At 36.9% G+C, this 13,614-nt stretch overlaps 1 protein-coding gene across 1 annotated transcript in view; it reads left to right on the top strand.

Moving 5' to 3' along the window:
- Nucleotides 1-11,879, top strand: part of LOC127621107 (zinc finger protein GLIS1) — a 114,668-nt gene extending 102,789 nt beyond the window's left edge. The window contains exons 9-11 of the mRNA XM_052094564.1: nt 6,819-6,979; nt 10,219-10,377; nt 10,746-11,879. Of these exons, the coding sequence (XP_051950524.1) occupies nt 6,819-6,979; nt 10,219-10,377; nt 10,746-10,876 (451 nt within the window). The 3' untranslated portion in view covers nt 10,877-11,879. The remainder of the gene's footprint in view (nt 1-6,818; nt 6,980-10,218; nt 10,378-10,745) is intronic.
- Nucleotides 11,880-13,614: the final 1,735 nt, after the last annotated feature.

The raw sequence follows: 13,614 nt of genomic DNA, 5'->3' as shown, positions 1-13,614 counted from the left end.
AGCCAGCAACTGGATCGGAAAAGGTTTACTACATACATTACGGACACAAGCTAGTCCGCTAATGCTAATTCCTAATCGTATATGTGGTGCAGGGTTTGTGAAATATGTTTCCGATGCCTTAGGAGAAATACGGCTGTGCAAGGAGAGCCCTATGACTCACAGGGTTACATCGGAGCACAGTTTAAAAATCTGTAATGTTTTATGCACTTGTGGTGAAACTGAGTCCTTGGAATGTGGATTTGGCTAACAGTGAAAAACGGCATAATGGTTAAACAGATGTAACAGCCTAGGAAGTCCTTATCAGATACTGGGCAAATTAATGATGTAAAATACAACTACCACACAAGGACCGAAGAATTAATACAAATAACGATCATATCTTACGAATCCAAATTCTAAATTAGCGCTTCACTGGGTCTTAACTCTGTGGGTGATACATATTATATATGGCTATATATTATGTGTGTTTTATGATTAATATACATTCTTTAAAGGAGAAGTGTGGAATGTTTGTGCCATTAGCGTCACCAACTGCAAAAATAACGACTGTTTTTAAACATGTTTCCTGAGCATTCCCCCATATTGACTGGACAAACAAAAAGTTCCACCCCAAACTCACACCATTGGTTTAGCCAATGTTGCTGTATCAGGCTGGGGTGTGTTTCCAGTACAACTATGTAACTCAATGCTTAACCACCATAGTAAAATGCTAGTCGTGACTGTTTCTACTACCATACTTACTATGTTGCACATCCATCATTCAAACCACATTTGTTGAGCTGTCATTAATGATGTTATGCAGGGGGATTTGCAGAGATCAAATTATAATAGCTCATTTACACATACTCCAGAAAGATGTTTAATGCGAGAAAGCTGCTGAAGACACGAAAGCTATGTTCACTATGTAAAGACAGATACATTGCGCTTCAATATTGGGGTTTCCCTCTACAATAGACTTCGGGGTTTTACAGATGCACTTTAGCATATACACACATGCAAACTTTTCAAAAACATGTAAGAACGCCACTTATGCTTTCACACGGACACATAAGCTGTGCTCTCTGACAGAAGCCACGTTTGTTAAAGCACTTTTCTCTTAACAGCCTTTAATCCCTTAAACAGCTGCATTTGTGTTTACTTGATGTTTCAGAATGCCACTTTCTGCCAAACCCTGGAATAAGCAGTTTTCATGTAAAGTGCATGTAAACATGGTCAACGACTTGACATAATAAAATATATATGTGTAATGAAAGATTTAGAAGCCTCAGCGAAGTCAAATGACTTCCACACAGCAAACTAACAAGAAACTATGCTTCTAACCACAGAACGTTGCAAATATTCATAGGAACTATGGTTTTTGGAAACACCAAATCATTGAACTATGTTGGTAATGATGGAATTTGCGACTATAGTTGGCTAACGATGCTTTTGGGAAACTCAACCCCTAGTTGTGATGCTCAAACAAACAGAGCAATGTAATGATAGCACCACAGAGACTCAACCTACAAATGGCTAACTTATAGTTGTCTTTGCAAGTTAGGCTGCAAAGGGATATTTTAACATCAAAAATATTACACACTTCAGCTTTAAGGTGGAATTGCCTTGAATAAGCCACCTAACAGGGAATGTTCCTTTGGATAACAGTTTAATGGTTAGGAACACATGTTTTTAGTAAACATTAATGGAACATCCTTTTCAGGTTATTAGTATTCAATAAAAGTTGTTAGAAATGTTAGAAACGAGTGTTAGAAAATGTTCTTAGTGCAACATTGTCCTATAACAAAGTCTTTTCAATTTTCTTGTCTTTTAAAAAATGTGAATAGTAATAAAGAAGTTTGCTGATGATGATGACTCTAAGACATTACAGACATTACAGCTTCATTTTCTCTTATAGCATAATTGTCTGTAAAGCTGCTTTGAAATGATGTGTTGTGAAAAGCGCTATACAAATAAAAATGACTTGAGTTGGCAAGGTGTTTGCAATTATAAGACCGGCTCATCCTGGACGGACCAGAATCCAAATACGTTTCATCCAGCCAATGCCATGAGACATGATGTCAGATAGCACTGGAATCGAATGCCGCTGCTGTCCTAATGAATGGAGCTGTACACCGCAAGCGCACCTGGGCTTTTTAGCACCGAACTCAATTTATTTATGCCCTTTCTCACTTACTGCACCACAGTTGCATCTCGCCCTTATATTAATGTAAGTACTGAGTTGCAGACACATTTATTTTTAAATAACAGTAGACTGTAGCAGAGACACAACAAACAACAATATAGATGATACCAGCAACTTTCAATAAAACACTTTAGGGAATGAAGCAAAGTGAAACTATCTGCACACGTCTGACAGCCTGTCTGACTATGATGGTTCAGCTGAGCAGGACAAACTATGAGATAGGACCAGCTAACATGCTGCCAGAGTGCCTTTAGACTATTATAATCAGTTGTTATATAATCCGTTGTTTTCCTTGTAAATTTAAGCAGCATGTTGCCAGCCTTTCATAATAAACAAATGAAAAGATTGTAAAAGTTTGTGAAAATAATTCAGAGACGTCTTCATCTCTGGCATGTCATGGAAATACAACCAACAGTTTAAAATGACTTATAGGTCTAAAGAGTTAGTTAGATGTTTATAATAAGAACAAATTTAGCAGACAGACCATTTAACTATAGCAATTATGTTGCACTGTTGTGGTGTAAATTGTGCTCTTGTTTGTTGTTGGTAGATCCCCACATTAAGAATAATATTGAAAAAGGGTTTATGCAGACTTGCATTTAAAAAAAAAAAAAAGAAGGATGCCCCAGACATTATCTAAATGTAAAAATATAGTGCCTGAATAATGTCTTTAAATGCACTCAAACTGAAATACTGGACTGCTCCTTCAGCTTCAAAGCCAAAAGTCTTTGGTTGAAGATCTCTTTAATTGTCTCTGGCCACCCATTCTTATATTTAAGTCCCTGGCTTATACTGGACAAAACAGCAGTTCTTGAGAGACTTTTTTGACTATTTAGGATTTTTTTAGTTTTACTTATTATAATTTCTGCCAACTTGAAATTTACAAAATAAAACAATTCCAGAAAATGTACATTGCTTACACTTTCATAGCTGTACAAGCCATATTGGCGACTGACATCTTCTAAGTTATGATTGTACGGACTTTTGCTGGGAATGAAATGTAGAGACCGGATACATCAAGCTACGGAATAACTGGGGGTAGAGTAAAATATGCATTTCTCATCACTGTGTTACATAATTTACACCCATTTTACTTGCTATTGGCGCCCCTCTGTTGGCACTTCACCTGTAAACTGGAGCTCACATGTGCCTTTACATTCAAAAACACTTCCCTTTGGCCACTGAAATGTAAGCAGAACTAAGAGCTAAGCAGAATCTGAGTTTATAATTTATACTTACATTACGAAAAAAATTAAGAACTTAAGTAATTAGTCACACAAAAGCTAATAATATCCGCAACATCACACTGCTAAGTTCTTATCGTAGCTGGTGTAGTAGCTCAAGCAATGTCGGCCTACTGTTGCTGAATTCACAGTGAGTTTAGGAAACCGTAGCGTAATCTTTTATTTCCGACACTATAAGACTTCTGTTCATGTCTTACATGTTGAGGTGTATACGCTGATCAGCCACAACATTAAACCACTGACATATGAAGTGAATAACATTGATTATCTTGTTACAATGCCACCTGTCAAGGGGTGGGATATATTAGGCAGCAAGAGAACAGTCATTTCTTGAATTTAATGTGTAGGAAGCAGGAAAAATGGGCAAGCATAAGGATCTGAGCAACTTTGACAAGGGCCAAATTGTGATGGATAGACGACTGGGTCAGAGCATCTCCAAAACGGCAGGTCTTGTGGGGTGTTCCTGGTATGCAGTCGTTAGTACCTAACAAAAGCGTTCCAAGGAAGGACAACCAACGACAGGGTCATAGGCGCCCAAGGCTCTTTGATGTGCATGGGGAGCGAAGGTTAGCCCGTCTGGTCCAATCCCACAGAAGATCTACTGTAGCACAAATTGCTGTAAAACATAATGCTGGCCATGATTGAAAGGTGTCAGAACATAACATAGCCGCAGACCAGTCAGAGTGCCCATGCTGACCCTTGTCCACCGTGAGCTTCAGAATTGGTCCATGGAGCAATGGAAAAAGGAGGCCTGGTCTGATTAATAACGTTTTCTTTTAGATCATATGGATAGCGGGTGCGTGTATGTCATTTACCTGGGGAAGAGATGACAGCAGGATGCACCATGGGAAGAAGGCAGGCTGGCGGAGACAGTGTGATTCTCTGGGCAATGTTCTGCTGGGAAACCTTGGGTCCTGATATTCATGTAGATGTTACTTTGACACATACCACCTACCTAAAGATTGTTGCAGACCATGTACACCCCTTCATGGCAATGGTATTCCCCAATAGCAGTGGCCTCTTTCAGCAGGACAATGCACCTTGACAAACTGAGCTGTTTTGGTAACACGAGGGGGACGTACACGATATTTGGCAGGTGGTTTTAATGTGGTTGATCAGTGTATGTCATTTTAATTTCGCTTCATAATTAGATCATGATGAGCATCTGTTTGTCATACCTCTGTTTAAACAGGCAATATTTTAGTTTGTTTTTGTTCTTTGTTCATTTCTGAAATTCTGAATATGACTGATATTTGATATGTGTATTGAAGGCAGAGAGCCTCGACAAGGGGGGCAGGAATGGCTTCATGGGTCCATTGGATTGGCACACTGCTTCTTACTTAGTTTTACATATTTGAAGACTCGCTTGTGACAACTGCATCTAATGCCACTAACAAAGCTTTTATTTGTTCCATTGTGTGCGAGCATGACCAAGCTATCCTAAATTCCCCAAAGCTATCATAGTGTACAGTAAGTAAGGGGCATGTTATGTATAAGTGGCATCTGGAGTGAACAACGAACTTGTACTCTATCAAAACCAGGCTTATGACTTTCCATTATAACAAGAATTGGAAAAGGATGAAGCGTGTTAAAGAGTAAATAAAAAATAATGGATTGAATAAATAAATTGTGTTTTGCTTGAGGCTATGTGACTCTTTTCTCAGTAATCTTTACAGATCATTCCCAGGGTTAAGGGTAGGATGGGGTGAGGTTATAAAAGACAGATAAATAGATACAGTGGCAAGAAAAAGTATGTGAACCCTTTGGAATTACCTTTCTTTGTGTATAAATTTGTCTTAAAATCTAGTTTGATATTCATCTATAGTTACAGTAATGAACAAACACAATCTGTTTTAACTAATAACACACAAATCATTGTATTGTTCTTGTACATATTGAATACATCATTGATCATTGTATGTGAACCCCTAGGCTAATGACGTCAACAAAAGCCAATTAGTGTCAGGACTTTGCAAAACTGGCATCTAATTAATGAAATGAGATTGAGGTGTGGGTTAGAGCTACTTTTACCTGTAAAAAGCACTCAGATATTTTGAGTTTGCTATTTGCAGGAAGCAACTGCTGATGTTGACATTGCCTTGCAAAAAAGAGATCTCAGAAGACCTATGATCAAGAATTGTTGCTTTGCATAAAGCTGGAAAGGGTTACAAAGTTATCTCGAAGAGCTCAGATGTTCATCTTTCCACAGTTTGACAAAATAAGATGGTTTAGTACTGTGGATCTTCTCCCTAGAAGTGGCCGTCCAGCCAAGATGACTCAAAGAGCACACTGCAGAATGCTCAATGAGGTAAAAAAAACCTAGAGTGATGTCTTAAGACTTGAAGGAATCATTGGATCTCATTGGATCTCTGTTCATGAGTCTACTATATGGAAAACATTAAACAGGCATGGTGTCCAAGGCAGGACACCACGAATGAAGCTACTGCTTTCCAACAAAAAATTGCTCCACGCCTGATGTTTGTCAAAGACAACCTTGATACTCCATAACGCTAATAAGAAAATGTTTTGTGGAATGATGAAACTAAGGATTAATTATTTGGGAAGAACATGCAGCACTACATACCAACATGAAAACATAATCACAACAGTGAAGTACGGTAGAGGGATCATCATGATTTTGGGCTGCTTCGGGTCCTGGACCACTTGCCATCATCGAGGAAAAAATGAATTCCCAAGTTTACCAAGATATCCTGGTGCTGGTGGCTGAAGCTCAGTAGAAGTTTGGTGATGCAGCAGAACAATACATTGAAGTACAGAATGGCTTTAAAAAAGTAAATCCACCTTTTGGAGTGGCCCAGTCAGAGCCCAGACCTTAACCCAATAGATTGACCTCAAGAGAGCCATTCACACCAGACATCCTAAAAATATGGCTGAGCCAAAGCATTTCAGTATGTAAAATTGGTCCAAAATTCCTTCTGAAAGTTGTCCAGGTCTAATCCGTAGCTACTGGAAATGCTTGGTTGAGGTTTTTGCTGTCAAAAAGGATCAACCAGTTATTAAATTCAAGGGTTCACTTACATTTCCCACAGAATTGTGAAAGTTTAATGGAATGTGTTCAATAATGACATGAAAGATTATGATTGTCTGTTTGGTGTTAGCTTAAGCACATTGTGTTTGTCTGTACTTGTGACTTTGATAAAGATGAAATCACATTTTATGACCAATAAATGCAGAAAACCAGCTAATTCCAAAGGGTTCACATACTTTTTCTTCCCATGATAGATAGATAGATAGATAGATAGATAGATAGATAGATAGATAGATAGATAGATAGATAGATAGATAGATAGATATTGTAATTATAAAGTATAATATTTGGCCTGCTTATCTCTTACTATTCTATTGATTACCACTCATTCTCTCTGTTCCAGGCTGTCTGGAGCTTTGCTGTCTCCAGGGATCAGTCTGTTGAAGGTGGCTACATCTCCTCCACCGACACTAGAAAAGCAACAGAACCCTTCTTTTACCCAGCAACATCTTCACAATCACCATAAGCCCTACACCACCTTCCACAACTTGCCCACAAGTGAGGGTATGATAACTTCTGTGTCATTTCTGAGTTTAGGTTGGTCTGATTACTGTATATTGGCCTTGTTTTGAGTATTCTCACCTTTACTTGAATCAGGGCCGTAATCAAAATATACTTTGTGGGGGACAAGTTCCCTCCAATAATCAGATATGGCCAGATTGTCCCTCCCAATAATTAACATCCTTGTTGCTGTTCTGCTGCAATCCATTATGCACCGCTGTCTACTTGTCATTAAGTTGTGTCAGGAATAACATAATGGTTTAAAAAAAAGTTACATTTTTACCATGCTCAGTAGTGTAACAGCATTCGTCAGTGTCATATGAGATAGCCAATCAAATCGATGAAGGCGGGACTCAAGTTTAAGACGCTAAGCGGGAACCTTGTGGATTATTCCAGCAGTTTAGGTTAAGAGTGTTTGTGTCATTTAAGATGGCAGTATATATCTAAACATGCAATATTTGATCACTGTCTTATGACTGAACTTTTGTACAGACCAACAGTAATTTCCAAGTGTGCATACTATTCACCATTCGGTGAAATTGCAGTTTTGAATTTCATTAACAGAGTCGTTTTAAGAGAATCAGGCTTAAGACAAAGTGTGTGTATATTGTAAAGGAATTGAATGAATGTGGTAATCTGACAGGCTTTTGAAGTAGATTTTTAGAAAATTCTCTTGAAATTGTCTAAGAAAAAATAAATAAATAAATAAAAAAAATAATAAAATAAAAAGAATATATATATATATAAAATTAAATGATATCAGATTAAATGTAGCACATGGGAAGGTCTGTGACTTGACTTCTATTGTGCTTTTAGGTTTTAGCAAGGACAGTGTCATATATTCTTAATGCAAATATAACTAGGTAATAATTTTAAAATCAATTTAAGATTTAAAATAATTTATTTGTCTTTAATTACTTAAGAATTTTGTACATCATCTCCTAAGAGTCTACATTTTAAAAAATACAATTTTATTTTGAGTATTTCAAGTTTTGCTAAAAACAAAATAGCCACCAGTTAAAGTAATTCACCTAAAAATGGAAAATGTACTTTTACTCACTCATTTTCTCACCCTTATGTTTTTCAAAACCCAAATGCTGTTTTTTTTCCTTGGAATATAAAAATAGATATTTTAAGCAGCTCTATTCCATAGAGTAACAGTTTATAGTGAGCAGGAGCTGTCAATCTTCAAAAAGGACAAATACTAGAAAGCATTATTATTTATTATTACTATCATAACAGTAGTCCATATCACAAGTGCATGGAAAAGAGCAGCGTTAGGATTCTTGAAGAAAATATTGTGTTAAGATTCTACTGTAAGGAAAAACAATGAGGGACAACTTGAGGGCAGTAAATAATTTAGTGTATGTTCCTTTTGCTAGCCAGCTGACACAATCATGTCATTTTACAGATGCATCAATGATGAAAATAAATTACAATTATATTCATTTTTTCTTTGAGAAAGCACAAAAAAAATGACTGAAACAGGCAAATGCTAGCAATGCAGACACAGTGTTTGTCTTGTACTGTGTGAACTTTACAATATATGTTATTTTAAATATGTTTATTTATTTATAAAATAAATAGTGTTCAAGACATGGTTATGGGCCTTGACTTGAGTTAGAAATTGATGAAGTTTAGTACTAACTTATAAAACTAAAACACTAACTGACATATTAATATATTATTTTTTCTTAAGAAAATGTTAGTGTATGCAAAAACTCACCACAGGGTGTTATGGGTGGTGGCCAGGACATTGTTGTGTAGTTGTTGAGGTATTGTGAGTGGTTTTAAGTGCATTGCTTAATGGTGGTTGCTAGGGTATTCTGCTTTCTTTTTAATGTGTTGCTATGCATTTGCTATGGTGTTTTGGGTGGTTATTTCTGGCCCATGCCAAAGATTTTGATATTTTTTATCCCAAAATATGTCTGTATGTAATTATATGGGATTTTTTCCCCCCTGTTTTATCATCCACTTGGCATAAATCATACATACATCACCTAGAAAAGTAATAATACACCACTCTTCCACAAGCAACATGATATGAGGTATCATTGATGTCAGTAAGACAAACACTGTGGGGAGAGTTTAATACTAAAAAGAATAGATTCCCCAAAAATGAAAATTCTCTCGTCATTTACTCACCCCAAGCTAGTATGACTTTCTTTCTTCTGTGGAATACAAATGAAGATGTCCGTGCAAGTCAATGGGGTCAAAAACATTCAAGCTCCAAAAAGGACATAAGGTGAAAAAAAAATTAGGATCCAAACTTGAGTGGTTTAACTCGTGTCTTCTGAAGCGATACGATAAACTATAAACCTTGACATCTGCATACTCTTTGGCGTGTTCATGAGAGAGACCCATTCACACTTCCTTATTGTTTTTCACAATTTAAAATTGAGAAATAGCTTGAAGTAAACCATTTAGTGTAAGCACTGTGTATTTGTGGCACTTTTAAAACATTGCACTGTTTGTTTGAGCATCCTCACCAGCCCTACATGTACATAGCAACATTAGGCTCAGCTAATGGCATGAGTTTAGGGCAGGACTGTCTGTTTTTTTGTTTCCAGCAATGACAGACAAGTGAGTGTTATGGAAACCTGTCTGAAAACAATAATTATTTTTGCCAGAGCAAGCACCATTGATAAGAGTCAAAACTCAAACAGCCCATGGTTCCCTGTCTTTACTCACGACCCAATGGAATATAGCCTACCTGTTTAAAATATCAGCAACTGAGTACTTCAGCATAAAGCAAACACATGGACATAGACACATGTCAGAAAAAGCCACATCAGTATGAGAACTGGCATTCTCTCTGTAGTACACTGTGCATTAGCCAGAACATGTGGACTGAAAGTGAAGCCTGGAACCACAAGAGGAAGCTTTTTGCTCTAAGCTTGAAACCACCCAGCCCAACACAGCTAAACTGTCTGTCAAAAGAACTGTTCTAAGAGAGAAACTCTCTGCTTCCCTGTCAGAACACAGATGTACATGTGTGTACCACCTCAATTCAAAGACCTCCATGTGAGAGAGACTACTTTTTGAATGCTGTTGGAAGCAATTTTAAAGAAAATATATAAAGACAAGAATACTAGCTCAATGTGATTATTTTTGCCATTGTTTAACAACTATTTTAAAACTATTTGAACACTTATTTGAATGTTAATGAGTTATCTTAAGACATCAAATTGATGAATAGTCTGTACAAAGCTTTTATATTCTGTTTGGGTGTGTGTTTACAGATTACCGTGGCAACTTTCAGAGCTGTTTTCATTTTGGCGACAGCTACAGAATGGAACAGTCCATCAGCGGAGGTCATTTACCTGCAGAGTCCCACATCTTCAACACAAACCCACACAATGGCTTCCACATGAGCTGTGCCTCCAGTACCTCTTCTACAGGTACACACAACTACCCCCTCTTTAATTCAGTATACTGTATATGACAAAACATGAACTGATTGATTTCCTAATTAGTGTTTATTTGAATTGTATTTGACCATTTACATCAGGGTATTTTATTACACAAAAAATTATATATTGGTTATGTCATTAGTATATATGCATGTAATAAAGCATATATCTTATAAAAGTTTATTTTGTCATCTTTTATGAGTACATTAGCATATTATGGACTCAAGCTAGACATTATCTAAAAGCCACAAATCTCCAAGTTTGATTTCATGGGGTCTTTAATTTGAGATGATTGTATTAAACAAAGCAGTGTATACACATTCTTTCATACATTTTCCTTTTTTCTACATGCAAAGGTTTCAGCTTGGTGCCGGACATCATGGGGTCAGGTTGCCAGTTCTCGCCGGGTACAGAGGAGAGTGTTTTCTTTCAGGTGGGCAGCTTTGATCGTGGCCTGAGCCAAGCGTCGGTCTACACTGAGACGTAGAAGCAGGTTACCTTGTCAGCAATCGACACAACCCTCTTCTTTCAGACCAAACACTATTTATCATTATTTTCACTCCTCCATGCAGTTTCAACCTGTCAACAGTTTTAACTGTTCTCAGAATTCTGAAATTGTATATTTCTTCAAGTACATTTCCTTAAAGGAATAGATCACAGAAAAAGGAAAAGTCCTTTTTTAGAGGACGAGTCATTTACTCGTCCTCTAATTGGTTCAAACCTGTTTGACTTTATTCTGTGGAATACAAAAGAAGATATTAGGCAGAATGACAGCCTTAGTCACCATTCACTTTAATTGCATATTTTTCCCTGTTACATTCTGTGTAACATTTCCTTTTGCGTTCCCTAGATGAAAGTAATTCATACAGGTATAGAACAACATGAGGGTTAGTAAATGATGACATGATTAAAAAAATGATTTTTTTAGTTGACTATTCCTTTAATATATTGTTGAATCACCTCACTGGACTGAATTATTCTCTGTTCCCTTGACTACACTAAAAGCTACTATTCCACTACAACAAAGGTTACACAATGAGGGATCTGTGTTGTAGAGCATTATTTGTGAGATGTTATGAAATTGTGCTTTTTCAAAGTCAACAGCCTCATGAGATACACCCTGGCCATCATCACAGCATCAGTAGTGTTAGGAAATCCAACTGGTCAGCTTTGGTCCAATTGTGACTTTGAAAAAGTTGGATACAAACAGAACCACCACCGCTCATCAGTGATGAGTTCCATATTGCCCTCTCAGAGCTCTTTTTCTGTGATGTGTTGGAAATAGTTATTTAATGTTGCAGTGTTTTGCCAGTGAACGTTTGCTTAGTTATTTGGTTGTCATCATCCCAGATTAATGGAGTTCTTTATTTTATATTGGTTGATGGCTTTGAAATCTACCAAACATTTCAACACATGTATAAAATGTACAGTTTGTTTAATATTAATAATTATGTCATTCTCTCAATCTAAGAAAATAAATGACTCTTAAATGTTGCAGTCAAATGCTGTTTTTTGTGTCTGTTTTAGGTGTGGTAATTATGACGACTATTTAATTGGATAAATATGGTTTTACTCAGACTTGAATACAATTAAAATCAGTTTAAAATTCAATTAAATACACTATGGAATTTGAACTTTCGAGATATAAAATAACTTGTGCTCCCCATAACTTTTTATTTAAATGAATAGAAACTTGTCCCAAACTTACAGATTTTTTTTTTTTCTTCAGTTTTAATAGACAGCGTTTTATTGTTTGACAAAGTCTGCCCCCTTTTGGAGAGTATGAAAGTTGTACCACTGTAGAAACGAACACATTTTATGGACCATTTGGACAAACATTTTGAAATTGTATCTGTAATAATAGAACATTAAGTTGCTAATATTTAATAATATCACAAATAATCACTACAATATTAAGTGCATCACTCTAAAACACTGAGATTATATATTTATTGAATGTGTTTAATGTAATCAGGGTTCTATGCTTACATTAATTTTTAAAGTACATGTGTCTATAAGTTCAGGGACACCGTAAATTCCAATTTACAATAAAACATACACTCACTGAGCACTTTATTAGGAACACCTGGAAACCTACTATGTGATAGCTAAAAATTTGCCTTTCTTGGCTTTAATCTTCAGAAGATAGACCTCACAAAATTTAGACGCAAGTATGTTTCCACTGTGACAGTTGTGATGCCATACTAGGACCTGTCTGACTGGTTTGTACAATGGGCATATGCGGAAAATACACAGGTACAGATCAAATCTTTTTTTTTTTTTTTCATTTTAGTAAAATGGAGATCACTGAATGTTTCAGAGCCTCTAAGAAGGTTCTTGTGGTCTTTCGTGGCACAGTTTGAGAAACTCGCCAAGCAGCTTCCACCAGCAAACTGCTAATCTTGCTCTTCTACCTGTGTTCATTAATCTTCTTCTGAATCTTCTTTGACCGCTTCTTTTTCAGGATCTCTTCCTCGTCTGGAGTCTGTGGGATGATAATGCATACATACACTTACAGAGGCAACTCAATAAGATACAAAATGACCTCTTTATGTTGTTAAAAGCTTTACAAAGCTTCAGCAAAATTGAACCACCTCAAACAAAACTCTTCAATGTTTTTCTAAGATTTTATTGCAGGAATCTAGCAAACTTTGGCGAATCCAGTGACTAATCCTTCCTCCGAAGTGCTTACTGTAGCAACCTGGTACCTTGCACACATTACTTTGTCTCAAAAGCAGGCTGATGAAGACCTGTGAACAGGGCCGTAGCTCGTAGGGTGAAAGGTAGTAATGATTCCAGGGGCCCAAAAGTACAGAAGGGCCCACAACAAATTCAAAACTGTATTTTTTTTAATAGGTAAGGGGCCCAGAGTAATATACAGTCAGGGGGCCCAGAATTATATGTTACGGCCCTGCCTGTGAACACTGATTCTTGGAAATTGCAGAAGTTCTTGATGATTATAGGCGTACAGTTTAAGGAAAAACAACTGAATCTCTAAGAACAGACATGCTCATATTCATATTTTAAGACTCAAAATAAAAGCCCACCAACTTGGCCCCTTTCTTGTGGCCCGGAATGGCATGGTAGACCTCATTTCACACTGCCTGTATGTGGCGCTGTCCACCAGAACAATGCAGTTTTTAACCATGTCCTGTTTCTCAAAAGCTCATTATTGGAGGCCTTGTATACAAAGACAATCATAGGCGGAAATCGAGGGGGGGTCAG

This window comes from Xyrauchen texanus, chromosome 27, assembly GCF_025860055.1.
Source record: "Xyrauchen texanus isolate HMW12.3.18 chromosome 27, RBS_HiC_50CHRs, whole genome shotgun sequence".
In the NCBI taxonomy this organism is placed as follows: Eukaryota; Metazoa; Chordata; class Actinopteri; order Cypriniformes; family Catostomidae; genus Xyrauchen; species Xyrauchen texanus.
The sequence above is the reverse complement of the archived record's forward strand: the minus strand, read 5'-3'. Positions and strand labels throughout refer to the sequence as shown.